Source organism: Microtus ochrogaster, chromosome 4, assembly GCF_000317375.1.
Source record: "Microtus ochrogaster isolate Prairie Vole_2 chromosome 4, MicOch1.0, whole genome shotgun sequence".
Lineage (NCBI taxonomy): Eukaryota > Metazoa > Chordata > Mammalia > Rodentia > Cricetidae > Microtus > Microtus ochrogaster.
Genome location: NC_022011.1, coordinates 27,896,401 through 27,919,679, shown reverse-complemented (window position 1 = coordinate 27,919,679; position 23,279 = coordinate 27,896,401). Strand labels below are relative to the sequence as shown.

Below are 23,279 nucleotides of genomic sequence, written 5' to 3'. Positions count from 1 at the left end.
GATGAGGGAGAGGTCAGGTGGACACACAGAGGCCCTGCCGTGGAGGGCACAGCAAGAGGATACAAACTATGGCTAGAGGCCTCCAGGATGCCAGCTCTACTCACACCTTGATGTTGGATGTCTGCCCCCCTTCTGTCATTAAAGCCACTCACCCAGTCTTCAATCCTGTCACTGTAGCTCTCACTGACAGGTCCTTGACAAAGGGCCCAGTGGTCGGCACTTGCTCAAAGTGCAATCTTGGGGCTTATGGGAAACACAGCATCTTGACTCCTGTCCTTGCTTTGTGTTCCAGAACCTACATTTTCTTAGGTCACTAGTCTCTTGATCACACTTTCCGGTAATGTCACTGAGGTCCCCCACAATGCCACCTGGGTCTCACCGGCTGCTTGGGACTTGCGGGGACAAGACAATGAATTCACAAGTGACGGGTCTGGAAAAGATGCGCTATAGGCATGTGTTAGAAATCAAATCAGTTTTATTGAAACCATAGCAACAACCAGTGTGGCCCTATTCATGCAAAGCACAAAAACTTAGAATAAACTTTTGTACATAGGAAGTTGTAAAATATATCATTTTTCATAGAAAAAAAGCACACAGTAAACTGTGGGCCAAGAGAGCCTACAGATCACGGAGAGTCAACACACCCCTCGGAACAGACCAGGCACAACTTGGAAGCAAATGGAAGCTATCACAGAACAGAGCGGGGATGCAGCTGCCATGGGCGTGGTCACTTTAAACTTGGGAGAACTGATAGGCACACGGGGGCAGAAGTGCTCTGATGTTAAGATCATCCATGGTTTCGTTTCCACCTTTCTTTCTTTCTTTTTTTTTTCTGAAGAAAGGGACTTCCAGTTTCGAACTATTGGTGAGGATCAATGAGGCCCTTCTGCCTGGTGGAAGAGCCTGTCGGGGAGCACACAGGACCCTAATGCAGACCCTCGAAGCAAGATTCCCCTGGAGATGGGATTGATTGCTTCTTCTAGAAACCCAGGAGCGGAGCAATTTTCCTTACCATCTCAACCTTGCCCTGCAGGCTGGGTGAAGTCAGAGTCCCACGTTACTCCTTGCGGCTGGGAGTTTCCCAGATGGTTGGTAGCCACCAGAAGCCCCCTCCAGAAGCTGAGCAGATGTGTGCTCTGACATCTGGGCTGGAAGAGTGGATGCCTGCAGAGATGCCACACTCACGCAGGTGAGGTGGAAAAGGCCCAGGGAAGGCTAGCTGAGGCTGGCTCAAGGTTGTGTCCTTTTTATAAACTCCCTGGAAGGGATGGACTTGGAGAAAGCTATATCAACACACAGGAGGCCAGCCTGGACTACAGAGTAAAACTCTTGTCTCAAACATATAAACAACTATTTAACCCAACTAGGTCCACGTGGCTCCCTGTGGGAGGAGCTTTGCTCAGACTCCCTTAGGGTTTTTTAAAGAACTATTTTACTTTTCTTCAGATGTATGTGTGTGGTACCTGTGGGGATCACAGATCCCCTGGAGTTACAGGTGGGTGTGAACAGCTTGCGAGAGGCGGGAACTGAACTCAGGTCTTCTGGAAGCCATAAGAGTCATCAGCCACCAAGCCAACTGTTAAGTTAGTATCTTGGGGGCAGCATTTTGTTTTATTTTCTGCTTTTTTTTTTTTGTTTCTCTTTGCCTAGGAAATAGTTGACTGGACCACGAAACTCCATTTGAAGCCAGCACTCACGGCGCTCACGGGCAATCTGCAACATCCCCAGGGCTGGGGTGGGATTTCACCTTCGCTAGAGTAAGCTGTTTACAAAAGCATGTTTCATTTTACAGTGGGTTTGGGCCAGGCTCCTAAGTGATGGAAGCCAGGGCTCACCACACTCTTGGAGCTGTGGGGATGCTGGCAGGAGCTGAGCTCCACCAATAGGAACAGGAGTCCTTCCTGTGTGTCCCGGCCCCTCTCCCTGGTGGCTGGCGTGTCATGGGCGGTTTTACAACCACAAGCCACTCCATTAACCTCCGTGAGGAATGTTCCAGGAATCCATTCCTCCCACAGCTAAAAAACTAGGTCACCCAAACTAAGGGGAAGGTGACATTGAGTTGTCACTCACACAGCAGCTCTTGTTCTAAGGAGAGAGCAGACATTGAGACCTGGAGCCTTGTGCAAAGCCAAGTCCCAGGGGAGGACACCTAGACCAGCCTGGGGTGGGGCAGAAGCCACAGGGTCATAGAATGGGGAAGACAGGGAAGGCTCCTGATGCATCGGTCCTCCATGAGACCAAAGGTCATCTGAAAACAGGCCACACGGACAAGGACAAAGACAAGATAAATCTCTGGAGTGCTCCAACTTTAAATAGACCAGCTCTGCTGGATACATAAGCACGTGACTGCCAAGAGGGTTGGGGACACAAGCAAAGGACACCACCAGGGCAGAATCCAAGTCTTGCCCCGGGCCTCTCTTGCAGCCCATCTGTCTGACCAGCAAACATAGAACCTATTTCTCTGTTGGTAGGATATACTGTGACTTTAGGGCTGTCGTCTCTACCCAGACAAGAGTCCCACTCATGACACATCTCAAACCTGTATCTTCAAGGGTTCGAACGCCCCCTCCCCCTCCACCAAAGCAAACACGATGAGGAGTGCCTCAGTGAAAGGACATGAGCGACCAGATGGGGACTGCAGCCTGGCCAGTCTGGGCATTGGTTGTCCACCCGAGACTCCATGGCATTCTGCTCACAAACTGACGATGCTATGTTACCCTCGCCAGAGGCCACAAAGGGACAGGGCATTCGATGACACAGAAAGAAAGATTCCTGACTCTCTGTAACCCCACCCCCACCCCCAAAGGACAAAGTACAGATAGAAAGCAGGACCCCAAACCCGGTAGATGATGGCCCCTTCTCCCCGGGTCTCCACATTCTTCACTGCCTGACAGCGAAGATCCGGAAGGCGTTTCCACTCTGAGGAGCACTCAGGCTGCAAGGGAAGAGGGAGGAGGAGGTTACAAGAGCTGTGGGCAGGGGGATGGCTAATAAGGCCAGCATGGTGAGGACAGAGCCCACAGAAGTCACACCTAGCTGGACAAGCCCACTCGTACTAACAGGAAGCTGCAGTGTGAGTCCAGGCTGAGGCTTCGAAGTGACATTCTGACTCAAGGGTTTCTGAGAATGGCAGCAAGAGTTGCAGCCCCACTCCGTCTTCCAAGTCAACCAGGTTATCTCAAGCTTGAGTTTATACACAGGTGTGCTCATGTGCAGGCACACCCATACTCACACACCCAAGCATGCCCACTTGTGGTGTGAAATCCTTTAGTACATATACAATTTGCAAAGGGGCTGGAGAGATGTCTCAGCGGTTAAGAGCATTGCCTGCTCTTCCAAAGGTCCTGAGTTCAATTCCCAGCAACCACAAGGTGGCTCACAACCATCTGTAATGAGGTCTGGTGCCCTCTTCTGGCCTGCAGGTATACAATTTGCAAAATTGCTCTCTCGTTCTACAGCCAGCCTTCCTGCCTATCCCTCTCCCTTCCCAACCCTCACCTTCCTCGCCTCCCCTCCCTTGAGGGGAAAACTTGTCTCCTCACAGTTCTAGGGTCCAGTCAAAAAGAACTCCTGTGGGCCACACTCTTTGGCAACAGACAGCTAGGATGTTTTGTTTGTTTTCTGAGACAGGGTTTCTCTGTGTCAGGATAGCCCTGGCTGCCCTGGACCTCTCTCTGTAGACCAGGATGGTTTACAACTCCGAGGCCTCCAGTCTCTGCCTCCAGAGTGCTGAGATAAAAGGTGGGCACCGCCACACCCAGCTCCTGGCCAGGCATCTTGCTGGCTGTCACGTAGCTTACTCCCTCGGTACACATACATTTGGTGTCTAGTTTTCTTTCTTCGTTTAAGACTTTCTTATTTTTATTTTATGTGTGTTCCTGAGTGTTTATATGTGCACCACATGCCCGCAGTGCCTGCGCAGGACAGAAGAGAGTCAGAACCTCTGAAGCTGGAGTTACAGGCAGCTGTGAGCCTCTCAGTTTGGATGCTGGGAGCCAAACCCAATCTTCTGCAAGAGTCGTGAGTGCTCTTAACCACCGAGCCATTTCTCCATTGCCCCTTTCTTCATTTCCTTAACGGTGTCTTGAAAAAAAAAAAAAGTGGCCGGACGGTGGTGTCGCATGACTTTAATCCCAGCACTCAAGAGGCAGAGGCAGGCGGATCTCTGTGAGTTCAAGGCCAGCCTGGTCTACAGAGAAATCCTGTCTTGAAAAACCAACCCCCCCCCAAAAAAAAATAAACAAAACAAAAACCCAAAAGTTTAAAATTGCCCAGTTCATCAATTTTTCCGCACCCACACTTTTGGTGCTATGCTTGAGAGAGCAATCCCTAGCTCCTGATCACACAAGCCTGAGTTCATCTGTTCCAAGAGTTTTCTAAGTTTTAGCTTTCCATCCATTTGTGTCTGTCTTTACACACGGTAGGAGGCCTGGCCCAATTTCACAATTTTGCCTGTCAATTTTCAGCTAGGGAGGCCTCTTACACCAAAATTAAAATGAAAAATAAAGGCCAGTGAGATGATTCAGTGGGCAAAAGTCCTGGCTGCCAAGCCTGCTGGCCTGAATGTGAACCCTGAGACCCTCTGAACTCCACGCACATATGTGCATGCGTGTGCACACACGCACACACAGAGAGACACACAAAGCTATTTAATGGGAAGGCAGAGTTCTAGCTGTCATGTGGGACACCGTGCACACAGTTCTATACTGAACAGGAGGGAACCCTTTCCTTTCCAGTTCTGCGGCTTCATAGTGAGCTCTGCTCCCTTAATGGCCTCTGCTGTTTAGGTTACCATATCCTGCCCACAGACATCTCATGGATGTGACCACATACAAACCACATGCACACACACACACACACACACACACACACACACACACACAGAGAGAGAGAGAGAGAGAGAGACAGAGAGACAGAGAGAGAGAGAGAGAGAGAGAGAGAGAGATCTGAATCTTGCTTTCTTTACTTAATAACGGAACTCGGGTTTTCATTTTTGTTTTTGGAGCTGGGTTGTGGCTGGGTAGCCCAGGTTGGCCTCAGACTTGTGATAATCCTCCTACCGCAGGCTCCTGTGTACTGGGATTACAGACATGGGCCACCATACCTTGCTAGAATGTTTTTATTCTATTTTCTCAGCGGCAGATTACTCCGATAGGTTGAAGTTATTTTTTATCTGGGACTCCACAGATGGAGATCGAGTTATCTCTAATTATTTCATGGCAGTCAAGGCCGTCACTGTCACACACCCACTTCTAAGTCCTGAAGCCCTGGAAATGGAATTGCTGGATCAAAGTACAGGTGTGAGCCAAATGGGGCAGCACGTGCCTATAACCTAGCACTTGGGAGGCTGAGGCAGAAGGATCATGAACTCCAGGCTAGCCTGGGCTACAGAGTAAGATTCTGTCTCCAAGGGGCAAAGAAGGCACGAGTACCAGGGTCATGGCCATACAGCGAGTGGCAGAATGCTTACTTAGCATGTATAAGGCTCTGGGTTCCATCCTCAGCACCACATATAATAGTAATTGTGATAATAATAATAAAAACATGAGGGGAAGAGACAAAAATCTTTAATAAATAAATAAATTAAAAAAAATAATAAAAACATGGGTGCATCGGAGAACCTGATAGCTGCCAAAATGTTTCTCGTAAACATTGCACTAATTGATACCTCCTGGAGGAGGCATGCAGGGTGGCCGATTAACCCTTGAGGTCCCATTCTCAGTGGGGAAGGGTGTCCACAGTTGCAGCATACATAGCCTGAGCATGATCTAAACAACCCGTCCATGATTTATCAATGCTATTTCCTGTAGGGTCTCCGCCGGGAGCAGGAGATCCCAGATTGCACCAAACCCCTACACCTGACAGCTGGCCAGGCCCTGGCCGGCCCAGGGAGCTCCAGTCCTGTGGGAACAGCTGCTTGGAATTCCTGCTTGTTTTTCTGCCTTCCCCGTGGCAGCCTCATGCTCTTGGCTACTCCAGGGATGAACCCTGGAAAAACATAACAGATAGGCATGCTCAAAGAGACCAGGACATGGTGGGATGCTCCCAGAGGTTGCCAAGGCCAAGCAGGGCTAGATGGACAGCTACCCAGAACCAGGCTTACCCAGCAGCTGGGCTTTCTGGAAAGTGCCTTCTGCTCCTTGGTTGAAGGGCTCCCAGGGATCTGTCCAGTGAGTAGCTACTAAGAACCACCCACTGCCACGTGCTCCCTGCCTGCCCCACATGTGAACAAGCCACATGGGGGAATAAATAAGGAAGCTGGAAAGGGTTCTGGTAGAATACTGGGTGCTGGTATGCACAACCCTGTCAAGAGAGCCCCGAGGCTGCCAATCAGGCGGGAGGCTCCAGCCTGGAGCACCCAACATCTTGCCTGTAACTAAAGAAGCACTTCAGAGTACTCTGCCCAACTTGTAGCAGGGAACCCAACAGAGGGGTCCATGTGAATGCTGGCCCCTCTGCTCTCTCTTCCTGATGCCATGACACTCATTAAATAGGTTAATCACCCACCCGCTGTGTGTGTCTGAGGAAGGCGTATAGGCTGTGGTAAATCATAAAGTAGTCTTTCCCCAACCTGTTTTTCCCAATCCTAGCCCTCAGATGCTCTTTAAAGGTCAACTCATGACCCCCACATATGTCTGAGGACAGTATAGTTAAAGCACTTCCAGGTTGTCTCTATGAAATTGGGATGGGAGGCAGGGGGAGTTTAGGGGTGTGTATGAACCAGAAGTTGACATTGGGTGTCCCCCTCAATTTTTCTCTACCTTACCTTTTTAAAATTTTGTTTTGTTTTGGTTTTTGGTTTTTCAAAACAGGGTTTCTCTATTTCTCTGTGTAGCTCTGGCTGTCCTAGAAGTTGCTCTGTATACCAGGCTGGCCTCACACTCACAGAGATCTACCTGCCTCTGCCTCCCGAGTGCTGAGATTAAAGACATGGGCCACAACACCCAGCTCTACCTTACTTTGGGGAGCAGGGTCTCTCACTAAAGCTGGAATTTGCCCTGTAGGCTAGGCAAGGTGTCCAATGAGCCTCCGGGGTTCGTCTGTCTCCACCTTCTTTATAACATGCACCACCACGCCCAGCTCTATGTGGGTGCTGGGGATCTAAACTCGGGTCCTCATGCTTGTATGCTTTACCTACCCAGCTATCTCCTTGGTCTTGGGGTAACTGGATTTCATAAAAATCAAAGATAGCCAGGCAGTGGTGGCACTCACTTTTAATCCCAACACTCAGGAGGCAGAGGCAGGTGGATTTTCTGTGAAATCAAGACCAGCCTGGTCTACAGAGTTGAGTTCCAGGGCAGCCATGACTATATAGAGAATCCCTGTCTTAAGAAACAAAACAAAACAGAAAATCAAATACCAAGAATTTGATAAAAAGGCATCAGGAACCTCTCTCAGCTAGTTGTAAATGACTAGTCTCAAGAGTTTGCCTATCATTCAACCACTGTTTACTGCAGGCCTGGCACATGCCATGCTCCGAGTTCAGTATGTTGGGGGTAGGGGTGGTAGCAAAACAGATGGAGCCTTCAAGGTGCCTACACCAGACAAACATGCGCAAGGAAACTCCACAGAGTGGTGACTGAGGAAAAAAACAGGCAGACTAGACCTGGAGCTGGCAATGTCAGGAGGAAGAAGGATGCCTCCCAGAAAGACAGCACAGGATGCTGAGAAGGCTCAGGGTCAGAAGACAGCCAGTGCAAAGGGCCTGGGGTAGAAATGGCCTTCGCAAGTTCCAGGAACAGAAAGGACTACGAGGTGGAAGTGCAGTGGTGTGATGGGGGGTGGGGTGACTGCAGGCAGAGCAGTTGTGTCTGTAAGTCCCCAGCATGGCAGGAAACCAGAGTGGGAAGGGGCTCCACAGGAGGTGGGTGGAGCCCGAAGAAGGTGGCTATGGCTGTTTTCAAAAAGGAAGCTACCTGAGGGACCTGCTGGGAGACAAAGGAATTGTGCAAAGGTGTTCCTCATTTGCTTAGTGCAATCCGAACAAGGAAGGAAACAGCTGCATATGAGGCCATCTGGTAAACAATGAGGCCACCCTGGTAAACAAACAGCTGTCTGCCTGCCACGTGAGTGAGTGTCCCGTGCCACCCAGAAGGCATATCCACAGTGTGCTCTGATCCCCTCTCTCTATGGCACACCCATCTAATCCTAGAACTTGGGAGGCAGGGGTAGGCAGATTTCTGAATCTGAGTCCAGCTTGGTCTACACAGTGAGTTCTAGGCCAGTCAGGGCTACACAGTGAGATCCTGCCTAAAACATAAAAAACTATTTTCACTACCAAAGCCCAGGAGATGGCTCAGGAGGTAAAAGAGCTAGCCACAGGAGCCTGAAAACCTGAGTTTGATCCCTAGAAACCAAGTAAGAAGCCAGTGTGCTGGAATTCATCTGGAAACCCAGCACTCCTGCAGCTAAATGGAAGGTAGAGAAAGAGGAAGCCTCTGGAAGGTCACAGGTCATCTAGTCTGGAATACCCTACTCAGCAGAAACAAGTGAGACCCTGGCTCAAAAGGAGAGAACTGAATCCCGACATTTATCCTCTGGCCACACACACACACACACACACACACACACACACACACACACACACACACACGAGACTGAGACTGAGAAACTAAAAACCTCTTGGCTTCACCAGGCAGTGGTGGTGAACAACTTTAATCCCAGCACTCGGAAGACAGAGGCAGGCGAATCTCTGTGAGTTGAGGCCAGCCTGGTCTACAGAGCTAGTTCCATGACAGCCTGTATAGCTCAAAAAACCTCTTGGATCCTCTGAAGGTCTGAAGGAGAAAAAAGGAGGGGGAAGGGGGCAGGGAGGCCCTCTTGAAGGCCAGGGCACAGCTGCTAAGAGATGTCTAGGGAATCAGGCCTTCCTCAGGGCAGGAGGGTCAGCCCAGCAGAGTTTCCTTTTAAGAGGACAAGCTCTTGCCATCTGGAACTTCCAGCAGAGCCTGGAGTGAGAGAGGGAACAGCTGGTTCCGGAGCAGCACGACCTGTGCCTCTATGGGCTGGCGGCTGGCCTCAGGGAATCATGGAATCCTGGGACACAGAGAGGTTCATGACTCTGGTCACGGAAAGGTGGGGTTCTGTTCTTATTGCTAAGAGATTCTGAAGATGGGCCTGGTGAAACAGACCTGTGTCCCCAGCTATTCAGGAGGTGGTGGCTGAAGGTTCCTTGATTCAAACTCTATCTAGGCTACAGAGCATGCTCCAGCTTAGTCTGTGAAACTTAGTGAGACCCTGTCTCAAAACAAAATGCAAAAAGACGGGTTGGAGATGTGGATCAGTAATGAGAGTGCTGGCCTAGCATGGGACACTGGGTTCCATCCCAGTCTAATACGGAAGAGAGAGAGGGAAAAGAGAAGGGAGGAAGCCCTTGCTGGCTCTAGGCACATATATGCAGCTCTCCCCTGGGTAGACAGGTGTGCCCAGCCTCGTGTATCTGTTCCTACCGGGTGACCAGCCCAGGAATGTTTCTGTCGCTTGGTCTAAGAAGAGCCCTGAGTGCCTGCTCTCTCTGAGGATGTGGCTTAGCCAGCCTAGGCCCCACATCTGAGAGAGAACAGGCTGTCCTGGAGAGCCTCACTTCTACCCACCCACCTTTCACAACTTCCAGGAAACCTCCTTCTCCAAGAAACTGTTGCGAAATCAAAACTGTCACACCAGCCAATGTGAGGGGCACCCCATGCCACTCAGGATTTAAAATGCCACGTTCCAAGCTAGGAGCGGTGGCATTGGGCCTATATAATCCCAGTACTTGGGAAGTGGGAGCAGGAAGTTTAGAAATTCAAGGTCATCCTCAGCTACTCAGTAAGTTGGAGGCCAGCCTGGCTTACCTGAGACCTGATCTCAAATAAACAAGATGAAAACAACAGGGGCTGGTGAAAGGGCTTAGCAGGTGAAGGCGCTCGCTGTCAGCCCGATGACAAGAATGCCATCCCTGGGACCCACGTGGTGGAGAGAGCTGACTCTTGAAAGTGGCCCCTGACCTCCCCATGCTGCTGTGGCACATCTGAGTGTACACACACAATAAACAGAGAAATTAATAAAGTTATTTTAATTAGAACTAAAATGCTGCTCGGGAAACACTGGCCACCGAATGTCCTATGCCTTAATGACCATTGGGACTATCTGTGACTCCAGGGTCTCAGCAACCACTGGGAACAGACCTGTCCTCTGACCTTGAAACCAGTAGAGGGACTCGCCAGCCACAGCACTCCATGCATCAAGGGTGGCTGAGGTCCTTTAGACGCAAGAGGAGGCCAGGGCACTGCCACACTCAAAGACAGGGTCTCTGCTGCAGCCTCACTGCCAAGGAGGGCCCCGGGTCCCCAGTCCTCTGCCCCAGGTGTCACTTCTGTCTGTTCCTACCGGGTGACCAGGCCTGCACCATAGGACGAAGGTCCAATGTCATGCTCCTTGCTGGGTTCAGTGCCTGCGAATGTGAGGGTTCCCATGTGGGCGAGGTCCCATGGGTGAGTAGGGGCTAAAGAGCCCATACCTTTAATCCCAGCACTCAGGAGGCAGAGGCAGGCAGATCTCTGTGAGTTTGAGGCCAGCCTGGTCTACAGAGTGAGTTCCAGGACAGCCAGGGCTACACAGAAAAGTCTTGGAAAAACAAAACAAAAGCCCACTGGTGTCAGGAAGAAGGAGTATATGTAAGGGCCCTCTGAGAGCCAATTCCTGTGGGTGTTTTCTGAACCAGAGCCACCTGGCTCTGTGAGAGGACCCAGTGTCCGAGGGTTTGGAACAGACTAGAGAGTCATGTGAGCAGCCACGGCCGCTGGACTCCATCATCCACTTACTGGGGGCCACCTGCTCTAGCCTTTGTTTCCCAACCAGAACTTTCTCTCCTGGAGGGAGGGAGGAGCCTCATGACCTTAGGAAGATCCTGAGGGGTATAGGATTCACACAGCCTAGGAGAGAGACAGACCTGGGCACACATGAAAACACAAGAAGCAACTAACTGTCCACAGCCTCAGGAGACAACGAGCATGCTCTCACCTCTGCAGCCTCTAGAATCATGAGGGGAAAAGGTCATGGCAGTCAGAGTGTACTACTTTGAGCCAGGCCCTCTACTCAGGCCCCTCAAGGGAGGTCTTTTGACAATCCCGCCCACCTTATAGGTCAAGGCTGCACGGTGTGTATGTGTATGTGTGGGTGTGTGGGTGTCACTTCTCTGAAGTTAGTGCTGTCAAGAGGAAATCGCAAGGGAAATGGGTCTTCACAATTCACTTCCACAGAATAGGGTCACATGGATAAAGCAGCCTGGTAGCCTGGAGCAGAGGCTGTTCTGGAGAACATTCTAGAAAGCCATGCTAAGGACTCAGATGTCAGTAAGGGATCTGAGAATGCAGCTGGGGTATGTTGCCAGTGTCACACAAGAAGGGTGCTCATTGCTGTGACTCAGGCCTCAAAGTGGAAATGGCCCTAGTGGGAAAGTGCCCAGAGCCATGTGCCCCCAGAGCTGCTCCATGCTGCAGCCAACAGACACAGCAGAGGCAGGAAGTCAGGCCTGTGATTGCAAAAGAGAAAACCCGGAATAGTCAGCATGACCCTTACTTCCTGCCCGTCACCACCAGGCCCTGTCCCAATGACTCTCGTTTTCAAGTCTATGAGGTTAGAGAAGATGGCAAAACTGCCAAACATAAATTCATCTTCAGGGAGGAGTGGGTGTCACAATCACTTGGCACTGTTATGCTCCCATCACAGAAATTAAAAAAAAAAAAATTAAACAAAAACTTAGCAAGACCAGCCTTCAGGCTGAGGTGACAGGCCAGCCTCCAGACTGAAGTGATGAAGCCAACTTCAGGCTAAGGTGATGAAGCCAGCCTTAAGGCTGAGGTGACAGGCCAACCTTTAGGCTGAGATGACAGACCAGCCTCCAGACTGAACGGATAAGGCCAGCCTTCAGGCTAAGGTGAGAGACCAGCCTCCAGGTTGAGGGGATCATTGCCCAAAGCACAGGCTGGTGCAGGTTTCCAATTGTGGAGTCTGCAGGGCCCTGCATCTGTATGCAGTTTTCAGAGCTTTTGGGAAATTAGACCTTGGTCCTCGAAGTCTTGTGGAATAAATGAGCACACACACACACACACCAACATACGCATGCACATATACACATACAGACATATATGCATATGCACATATAAGGCACGTGAGGAAGAAGAGTTAGAAGCCTACACACCCCCCAAAAATGTGCAGCGGTTTTTAGGTGATGTACAGCAGACAGATGTTCTGCTTTGGGCATATCTAAAATTTCTACACTTTCCACAAAACATACATCAGAAATAGAGAAAGAAAACTTCTGGGAAAACAAAAGAATCAGAAGAGAGAATCCCAGACTCGACCTGGACACTGTGGTGACAAAGAGCGAACCAGCTTTGAAACATAAGGAGCTGCGGGGCCCAAGGGCCAGCCCTACCTCTCTGACTGCACCCCATTCCTGAGCGAGCCCACGTAGCTCTTCTTTTTGTCCACGGGCATCACATCTGCGTAGCCGCCGTTCTCGTCGCTGAAGACACCTGCGTGCACAGCTGCCTTGCAAATGCTGGACGTCTGCGAGGACAGGAGGCCGTGGTTAGTGCCAGCGCCCAGGCACCTGGTGCCGCCCATCACACTGACTCCAGGAAACAGCCCAAACCACCTTGACTCCTGAGCATCTCTCAGAGAACTGCCACTGTCACTCACCCACAAATTCTACTCTCATCCCACAAGTCTGAGCTGTCACGCTATGCCTGACCCTGCGGGGTTTCGGGCTTCAACAGGGACCAAGCGAAGACCCTGCTTCTATGGAGTGGAGGGAGCGAATAAACACACACACAAACAAGGTTGATGAGGGAAATAAAATTAGATCACAGGAGGCAAATGGCTGGAAGAGGCTGATTCAGAGTAGCAGGGGCAGACTAGCGACGGAGAAGTCCCAGTCACAATCCTGTGGCTGCCATATGTAAGCGCAGTGTTCTAGGCAGAGAGAGCTGACTATGCAAAGGCCCTGAGGTAGGAGTGAACACATCATGTCCCAGGAGGAGAAAGGAAGCTAGGATGGCTGGGATGCATGCTGGGATGAGGGCAGTGTGAACACGGGTGGGCACTCTCGGATCCTCATAACACACTAAGGCTCAGGCTGGTGTTGGGTGTTCTGGTTTTTGGACCTCAGGTGATGCGGGCCCTGTTGATGAGGCTCTGAGTTCAAGGCTCATGGGGTCTTAGCACATTGGGTAGAAGACAGGAAGGACACATCCATCTACTTTTCATCCAGAGGCAGGACTATTCAGAGTGGTCCCAACCGAGGTCCATTTAAGGCCGAGAACTGCCAAGTCACCTCCATAGCCATGGCCATGGTGTTTTCCTCAGGCTGTGGCAGCCTATGTAGATTGCGGATTCTATTTCTTCTTCCTGTGTGCTCCATGGAGATGGAATCTGAAGCCTTGTGTGCACCGACCAATTGCCCTGCCTCAGAACTGCACCCCCAAACTGTGGTCTCTGTCTTTGATGCACCATGGGACCAACTGCATGCAGTCTTGACATGAAAATGGTGCCCAAGCATCTTAACCTCTTTCCTGGAGGCCTCAGCTGCACTGGAGCTGAGCCATATCCAGCCTGGTAAGAGAACACGTATGCTAGCCCTGAGTGACTCTCAGTTCCTGCTATGATCCTGTTTGTCCTAACGAGGTGGGTGGTAACCATTCTTCCCACTTCTCAGGCCAGCGAGCTGGGCACACAGGGTCAGTCACTTTGCCAAAGCCACTTGAGAACTGTCGACGCCAACTGAAGCCAAGGTGAAGGCAGGGTCTGTTCCTGCGGTCAGCATAACAATCGTCCCCAGAGATGACCACAGCCTAATCCCCAGAACCATGAACAGCAAAAGGGGCTTTGCAGATGGGATTAAGTTAAGGAGGTTGGGATGAGAGATTACCCAGTTTATCCCAGTGGCCCAGGGACACCACAGAGTCCTGTAACAGGGAGAGGCTCAGAGCTGGAGCACGTCAGACTCCATTGCTGACTTTGAATAGAGCAGGAGCCAAGGCACGCAGGTGGCCTGGAGAGACCAGCAGAGGCCAGGGCTTTGGCTCTGTTGGTTGTCCTCTTGCCACACTGAAGAGTGGAGTCAGCGACACGCCCCACAGTCTCCGGAGGTGTGCGAGTGGAGGCTCACACCAGGGAGTGTCGCCTCCCAGAACCGTGACCAAGGTACTCCTTGGACAGCCTTCCTCAGCCTGGTTGATGTCCGTCTTCCAAAACCATGAGACTCAAGAGTCACTGATGCCTAAGAAGACTCCAGGTTGGCTCTACCATGGCTGTCTTCAGTCAGAGCAGCTGGGATCATTACACAAGAGCATCACCTGATCCGGCCTGCGGACATTCCCGAATGAAGGGAAGGGGGTTCCCAGAACCTTAGAGACTCCTTGCTTCTTTATTCAGAAGATAGAGTTGACTGGTGGGGTCTCTTCCTGTATAATTGTGAGCCACCCAGGGAGACTCTTCACTGGTATGTATGACTGCCTAAACACCTGTGACTTCCTGGTGGACTGTGAGTCACCCACAGTGCTGTAAGTAACCCCAGTAAACTCACCGGTTCACCAGGCTGAACATGGATGGGATTCTTTCTTTGGTCTATGGGCGACCTCTCCATTTTTGGGAATCAACATCGCATGGTCTCCTTGGAAAAGCCACCCTCCCTACTGGACAGTTGGATCTGCTGTTAAAAGTTTGAGTCCAGGAGCCACTTGAACACTCCCACACCCAAGGCTCAAAAAAACTGAAGGGATGCTCTTTAATGCTCTGGGGACATGTCTAGTCTTCTTCAACCAACAAAAGGTGCAAACAGGATAGTTAGCCCCAAGTGGTCCTGGGAAGAGCCTGGGAGACCAGGAAGAGCTGATGATTGGCAAGGTCTGGTTCCAATCCTGAGCACAGCAGGATGGCTGGTTCTTGTGTCTTCGTGAAGAAGCATTTTTTTTTTTTTAATTTTCTTGCCCTGAAGAAGCATCCACAACTTCCAATGCCCTAAGAGGTTTGTGCTTTGTAAGGTTAAGCGGCAACAGACCAAATTTGTCTTCGAGGAGATGCTGGTGACATCAAGCCATCATTCAGTTCCAGAATCCCCAGGAACTACTTCTTGGAGGCACATTATACAAGTGGCTTATTGTGCTGACTGGCAACTGGCCAATCACTGTGCCTGTCCCCTAGCAATGCTCATCCTGTCTTGGGACTGCCATTTCCAGGAGCAAGGTATTGGTTTCCACTGGGGCAGATGCCAGGAAAGGCCTCCTATATCTCCCAAGTCCCCTGGGGTTGCACACTCACCCCAAGGGAGGTGTATCTTCCCTGGAGGCCAAGAGGCCGAGGCTGCAGCCTCAGGGACAGCTCTTCACCCCCTCCGTGGAGAAATTCCAGATACCATGACGCCCACATTTCCTGGATGAAACATTCATGCAAGGCAGGCTGTCCTCACATCTCACGCCTGGAGATGCTCAACATCTCTGACTACTGCTAGACAGACACGTTCTTTCTCCTTTCCTCTCCCCACATCCTTCCTCCCTCTGCCTCTCCTGCCACATGTAGGAGCTGGTCACTGTCTGCTCATGCTGGCTCAACATTAATTCAGGGCCATTTCATAACGACCTCTATGAGACTAGAGGCTCATCAGCAGGCCTCTGACTTCATGGTCCCCCAAGGTAATGATCGTTATCAATCCTTTTTGGCAGATGGGAGATGGAGGGCCAGGAGCTAAACAACCTACCCACAGTCACTTAGAAGGACGACAGAGCCATGATCCCACAGAAAGGGGCAGTAAAGCACAAAGGGCTGTGTTCCTCAAAGCAAGGCTCAGAACTGCACACGACCTGGTGTATGGTAACTACCATAGGCAAAGGCCTGTAACTGCCAAGCCTACTGTCACCACCACCAGGACCCCAAACCCTCAAGGACTGTCCTTGACCACCAAGGACCTTCAGCAAGTCACAACCACCAGCAGCCATGCCCCCCGGGAAGGTGCTCAAACACAGGCTCTGCAGCTCTCCTCAGGTCCACTGGGTCAGGACATCTGAGGAGGGGGTGTCCCATCTAAACACTGCTCCTCTCCAGAATCCCGATGCCCGAACAACGGGAGTTTGTCTGAGCAGTAGATGAGACCAGAAGGATAGGTAAAGGAAACTGAGGCTCAGTGGGAAAAGACATCCACACGGGTAACTCCCTCGGCTGGGGCCAGCTCGGGCCTCCTGGCCTCGGCTCTGCTGTCTGAGCCACGCCCGGACAATCCTGCTTGTAGCTCACCACAAAGGGAGCTGCCGCCAGGACAGGCACTCTGCTAAAAGGCTGTATCCGTGGCACTCGGAGGCCCTTCAAAGGTCTGGAGACTACACTCCCAAAATAAATCTCTTAGCTAAACAGACATTTTCCAAGAGGCAGCATCATTTCCCAGAATACAAAGTGACCTAGAAACACAGGCCAGCAGTGCCTGGGGATGGAGATACACGCTTCCTCCCTTCTCCTGCCTACAGCTCTCTCTTCGTCTTCACGCTCCCCCACCACGCACACCTTTCCTGATTTCTCCTTCCTTACTACCTTCTTTATAAAGGGTTTGTAGCATCAGTGACTGCAGTATCATTTTTTGTTGTTGTTGTTGTTCAATACTGAGCCATCACTGTGTGCCAAGCCAGAAGCCCTGCCACTTCCAAGGCTCATAGTTCAAGTGGACGCACTCATTAAAGGCTTCCTTCACATACGTGCCTGCTCCTGAGGGCAGAGGCACAGGTAAGCAGACAGAGGCAGACTAAGAGGAAAGGGAGCATGCAAACCCATCTCATCTCGCCATGTGTTCACTGTGGGACTTGAGCCAGGCTCTTCTAAGCCTTAATCCCCCTGTCATTTGCAAAATGATAAGGATTCCTAAACAAGGTGTTTTTTAATAATAATAAAAAAACTTGAAACACAGCAGGTACTAAAGAAAAGGCTTTGTGGCCTTACTATCACACAGCCCCATGTAGGAGAAGAGTAGCGCACCCTAGTTTCGGATTTCTAATTTTTTTTTTGCTTTATGTGTTTAGTTGCCATGTTATTTTGTGCATACAGATTTGACTTTTATATCTCCATAAACTGCATCTCTTGTGCTCTTGCTTGAAGAATCGTTCTGTTCCGTTCAGTACATTTCACTTTGGTCAGCTAATAACATGCAACTTTTTAAATGGTTTGTATCTGGTTGAAATAGTTTTGTCCAGTCTTTTATTTTGAAAACATTTTAAAATCACAACCTGGAACTTATTTTGTTTTGTTTTCTCCTTTCTTTGTTCTTTTTTTTTTCTTTTAGTTTTTGAGGATGGAACCCAGGGTTTCATATTAGGTGAACTACAGCAATCGATACATGGTATTTTACTTCTTCAGGAAAGTTCTAACTTTTAGAACGTCATCTCAGCTAAAAAGCTTTCCAGACTCTTTTTTTTTCTTTTAAGGCTCATAAAGAAAGAAGAAAAAAAAAGACAAGGAGAAAAGCTTAGTCATGAAGGAGGCCACTGTGGCCTTATGGAACCAAGTGACTTCACGGTTACAGGAATCTGGGACAATTGAAGGCAGATGGAAGCAAAGATGGCGGTGGTGAGGGGAGAGGACCATTAACAGGAGGGGGAAAGTGTGAGCGATGCGTTAGCTGGAGACAGATGATATGACCAGCTGGCAGGTTTTCGGGCTAGAAGATACCCTGGGCTGGAACAAGTCTGGCTGGCTCTGGGATTTCCACTCACGAAGAGGAAAAGAACTCCTCAGAGGGACTGCACAGGCCTGTGGGCAGCTGGGGTAGGGGGTGGGCTCGAACCTTCTGGGTCACCGTGTCCCTAAACCCTGGACACACCGAACTCTGAAAATCAACAAAGGAAAACTGGGCCTTCACATCTGTGTTAGGAGAAAAAAGAGGAGACAGGGGCTGGTTGGTGTACCAGGGTCTCGCCAGAGCAACTTGTGTGTGTGTGTGTGTGTGTGTGTGTGTATGTGTGTGTGTGTGTGCTTATAGCTAAGAACCAGCACAGTCAAACAGTGAGTGACTAACCAGCACCTGTCAAAAGAATCCAGAGGAATGGAAAGGTGACTGAACTGGCTAGTTTGCTGTCAACTTGACAGGCTAGCATCTTCTGGGCAGAGGACTCTCAACTGAGAAAATGCCTCCATCCAATTGGCCTGTGGGCAAGTCAGTAGGCCTTTTCCTTGATTAACAATGGATGGGGGAGGGCCCAGATCACTAGGGTCAGCGCCACTCCTGGGCAGGTGCTCCTAAGCCATGAGAACACGAGCGAGCAGACCACGAGGAGCCAGCCAGTAAACGGTGGCCAGTCAGCTCTTGCCTCCAGACACCTGTCCTAGCTTTTCTCAGGGACAGCATGAGCCCTGAGAGCTGCAAGCTGAAATAAACCCTCTTCTCCCTAAGCTGCTTTAGCAGCCAAAGAAACCCTAACTATGTCAGTGATTGAATAACTGAGAGAGCGAAGCTATGAAACAAACACGAAGACCTTCAAACCATGAAAGACCTTCCAAGTGTGAGGAGACAGGCTAGGGCTTCCATTCATAAAGACAGACAGTGGGAGTCCAACCCATCTATGGATGGAACACTGGAGCCATGGCTGTAGCCACAGGTGGGCTCAGTGCAACCAGAAGCTACGGCATGGGATCTCAGATCCTAGCTTCCACACCTCGGGACTGGGTTTCTGAGGTGACCGCTGAGCAAGCTGGCCCTACTCACGTCAGCGTAGATGTTGGTTCCGAACACAGGGGCCCAATAGGATGGCTCTTCTCCACAGCGCGCAGGACACCGGACTCTGGAAATGAGAAGGAATTCTAGGGAGGACCAGCAGAAGATGTGTCCTGGCCTCACCCCTTGTCTGAGTTTTCAGATTCACAGTCTCTAGATGAGGAAGCAAAGTTACCGTACTGTCTTGCTGTCTCTCGTCACATTTTTATCTATTCTCTGTGTGTGTGCGCACGTGCGTGTGTGCATGTGTGTGTGAACTCAGACATGCCATGGCACATGTGTAGAGATCAGAGCTCAAGCTGCAGGAGTCTGTTCTGGCACCCCATGGGTCCTGGGGAGCCAGCTCAGGTGGTCAGGCTTGGCAACAAGAGCCCTCACCCCCTGAGTCATCTTGTTAAGTCTCCAGCTTGCTCTTTACAGACAACACAGAGGCCTGGGAATCATGGCTCATGGGTGGAACATTTCCTTGTACACACAGGGCCCAGGATCTAGCCCAGCACTGACTGAAGCAAAGGAGACAATTGTCGTCGCCCCCCCCCCCATGGCCGTGGGAAACACATCCTTGTCTTTGTGTAACCATGCATGTAGAACTTGAAAATCCCATGGAAATGGTTACAAAGAAATAAAGCAGAGAAATAAGGCCCCAGGGGAGGCAAGCTGGGCTGTGGGATTGCACCTTCCCTTCCTGGGTGTTGGCAGGGTGTGCCGTGGGTGCAGAACATAGATCGTTATCAATGAGCTTTCCCTATGTGGGGAGGAAGGGTGGGGGGCCCTCACCTCAGTGACTCAGAATATTTCAAGAACTGCACAGATAACTTGGGGCAGAAAGGGTTAGATTACCATGGTGGCCTCAGCCCAACTGATGGCCCCAGGGATGAAGAGGGCTCCTCAGACTGGAAATGGGTGCGCCCAGGTGACTGGCAAGCCCCATGCCAGGAAGAAAAGCATGAACTTTGCCTAAGAAAAGGCCTTTTGTGTCTGTTTGGAACAGTTTGCCACAGGCTGAGCCCAGGGACCACAAAGCCAAGATGGCAGCTGAAAGCCACCTGGCCCAGAGACAGGCAGGATGCTTGGCAGGAAGAAAACCAATCAGCCAGACTGAGGCAGTTCCTGGAGAGGAAGGGAAGGAACAGGCAGGGAAACAGTGTGTGTGCTGTGTGTATGTGTTGTGTGTGTATGTGTGTGTATGCTGTATGTATGCGGTATGTGTGCTATGTGTATGTATGGTGAGTGTATGCTATATGTATGTGATGTGTATGTACATATGTGATGTGTATGTGTGTGTGTGCAAGCTGTGTACTGTGTGTATGTGATATGTATATGTGTGTGTGGTGCGTGTGTATATATGTGATGTGTGTGGATGGTGTGTGGTATGTGTGTGGTAAGTGTGTTGTGTGTGTTTGTGTGGTATGTGTGTGGTGTGTGTATGTGTCTTTGTGGTATGGTATGTGTATAGTATGTGGTATGGGGTGTGGAAGGGTATGTTTTATGTATGTGTATTTGTGGTGTGGTATGTGTGGTGTATGGGGTGGAGTATGTTTTAAAAAACAGTTTAAGAGTCTACGAACTCTCAAACCTGCTCCTGGGGATGTCGGGTCAGAAAGCAGCCTGGGCACGTGGACCCTGGCAAGGCTTTCTCTGTTTGTGTTTCCTGCCCTTTCCTTCTGTTTCTGACTAACACTCAAGAAATCCATTAAATTGCTGCGATGTTTCCTTGACTGCTTGAGCCAGAGTGGTCTCCATAACAACATCCTCGCAGGCTCTCCCCTGTGCAGACCTGGGGGTTCTATCCCTGTCCCTTCCAGAATCCAGTCTCCAGGCCCCAGGGCTCCCAGGACAGCACATCACCCACACTAGAGGTGGCTGTCCAGCTCAGGGTGCTGGATACACACTGCACCCCACCACACGGCAGCTACCGTGGGGCTGAGCTCTGCTCTGGCCAGAGATCTTCTCTTTGCGGTCTTTTCTGACAGGGGAGCAACTTGTAGCCAGCAGGCACATCCAGGCTCTGCTGCATTCAGGAGGGGGAGCATTTCTGTGGCCCCTTCCAAGGGGCTCTGGGGGAGCTTTAGAGACATGGGTCCCCAGGACAAGATGAGCCCTCTCTGGCGAGTCAAGGCTCAGTCAGACACAGTGGCTTTGTTATATTCACCAAAGCTGGGTAGAGAAGTTCCCAAGCCCAAAGTTCTCTGCACTGAGGCTCTGGTGTCTGGGGAGGGCTCCGGGTATCTGATGATCTTAACCTGCCACCCATGAGGAGTAGGGGGACTTAGGGTGGGAGTTAAATATCTCCAGCTTAGATAGAGGGCTGGCTTCTGCGTCCAGCCCTGTACAGAGCCTTCTACACATGCCTGACTGAGAGGAGGCAGGCCTGCAGGAAGACACCTGAGGCGAGGGGCATCTGTTCCTCTTACCTCGGGCAGTGAGTGGCCGGCTTCTCAAAGGGACAGAGCTGCGCGACTGTGGCGTGGCAGTCCACACTCTGCTCTGAGGACAGGAGACAAAGTGTCAGGTCACGGCCCACGGATCAACAGACTAGAGACAGCCCCACAGCCCAATGTGTCTGCCTGTACATACATCTCCCTTGGTCTCTCCATGAGAGAGTCCCATGCTGCCACCTGAAAACTGATGCTTGCTTTCAAAACCTGTCCCCTGTTCTGCCACCTTTGACCATCCCGGGTGTGATTCTGTGTCTACCCGCGGAGAAGCTGGGGGACACTAGTGGCCACAGTGGCCCAATCGCTAGCTCCTGCCTCAATTTCTCATCTCCCTGGCATCTATCTCTGCCAGGACAGTGATTCCACCCATGGAAGCCTTTGACCAGCAGACCTGACGTTGACCATGTCTATGGTATTCAGGTGGCAGCCACGCCCCCGTGTTTCTGGCTCACCCATTTATAGCCAAGTTCAAAGCTAAATATTCTTAGAAACCAGTGAGAGAGCAGGTGGTGGTGGAGCAGAGGCAGGCAGATCACTGAGTTCCAGGACAGCCTGGTCTACAGAGCGAGTGCCAGGACAGCCAGGGCTAAACAGAGAAACACTGTCTTGGAAAACCAAAAAAGAAAAAAAAAATAAAGAAAAAAAGAAGAAAGGAAGGAAAGGAGGGAGGGGGAGGGAGAGACGGATGGAGGGAGGGAGGGAGGGTGAGAGGGAGGGAGGGAGGGAGAGAGGGAAAGAAGAAAGGAAGAAAAGAAGGAAGGGAGGAAGGAAGGAAAAGAAAAAGAAACCAGTGAGAGAAATGCCCTCTCCTGACAGAGCCTTTCTTGGGAACAATGGTTCAGGCTGAAATGATAACTACAAAGCAAAGATGAAGGAAGGGAGATTTCCTGGGAAACCCCAGGCTCCCCATGCATCATCCTTCTCCCTCGGGGCCTGGCTGGCTTACCTTTTACTTTGGACACTGTGAAGGAGCTAGAAGGCTTGTATTTGCTGGAAAGGAAAACATGAGTCAGGGCATTCTGAGCACTAACAGCCCACATACCTCACACTGCCTGAAGCTCAGACTATTCCAGAGTGGGATTGCACGACGTTTTTGTTTGCTTGTTTGTTTTCTTTTTCAAGGCAAGGTTTCTCTGTGTAACAACCCTGGCTGTCCTCGAACTCGCTCTATAGACCAGGCTGACCTCGAACTCACAGAGATCCTCCTGCCTCTGCCTCTCAAGAGCTGAAATTAAAAGTGTGCACAACTACCACCCGACCAGAACCCTTCTTAGAATAATACACTTCTTTTTTGGTTTCTTTATATATGTTTCAGGAGGGTTGGAGCTCACTGTAGTGTGGGCTAGCCTCAAACTCATGGTGATCCTGCTTCAGACAGAATAAAGGTTTTTAAATGCGTAAGATGAAGCAGAGGTCAGAAGGCTAGAGGAAGTAAGATCCAGAACGTCACCAGGTGGCCCAACCCTCGGAGACCTCTGACTAGATCAGCTAGTAGCCAGAAGTTAGTCAAGTGAGCTGCATGGGTTGGCTTTTGTATTCCTGTTTTCTTAGAACATTGCCAAAGTTTCGATAACATGTGGGGGTAAGGATGTGTTTGTGAGGGGTGGGAGGGGGTGTGTGCTTGTGGGTTGCACATACAAGTGTGTGCACACATGTGTGAAGACCGGAGATCAGCCTCAGGCACCATTCACGTTTTGGGGGGAGGGGGGCTCTTGCCAAGAGCTCAGCAGGTAGGCTAGGTTGCCACTGAGTTCGAGGGACCCTCCTGTCTCTGCCTCCCCAGTGCCAGGATGACAAGTACACACCCCACACAGGACTTTTTAAACAGGTCCTTGTGTTTGCGTGACAAGCACTTTACCAACTGAGCCCTCACCCTGGCCCTCAAAACCACTTCTACAATAAGAGATCACTGTCAGGATGCCTCCCCCCTCCCCTCCACACAGAGAACAGGACAGGTACCTCAGGGACTCCACACCATTTTTTTGAGATTTAACAAAGAAGGGGACCATCCCGTTCCTGGTAACATCCACCAGGCCACCTCGATCATCAATGACGCCATAATGGACAGCAGCCCGGCATATGCTGGAGGACTACAGAGCAGAGAAGAG

General features: G+C 50.7%; 1 protein-coding gene across 1 annotated transcript in view; it reads right to left on the bottom strand.

Annotated features, from left to right (window-relative positions):
* Positions 1-454: 454 nt before the first annotated feature.
* Crispld2 (cysteine rich secretory protein LCCL domain containing 2) overlaps positions 455-23,279 on the bottom strand; it is a 52,948-nt gene continuing 30,123 nt past the window's right edge. The window contains exons 10-15 of the mRNA XM_005345761.2: positions 23,131-23,261; positions 22,118-22,161; positions 21,148-21,220; positions 18,725-18,800; positions 12,419-12,552; positions 455-2,935 (exon numbers count right to left, since the gene is read on the bottom strand). Of these exons, the coding sequence (XP_005345818.1) occupies positions 2,881-2,935; positions 12,419-12,552; positions 18,725-18,800; positions 21,148-21,220; positions 22,118-22,161; positions 23,131-23,261 (513 nt within the window). The 3' untranslated portion in view covers positions 455-2,880. The remainder of the gene's footprint in view (positions 2,936-12,418; positions 12,553-18,724; positions 18,801-21,147; positions 21,221-22,117; positions 22,162-23,130; positions 23,262-23,279) is intronic.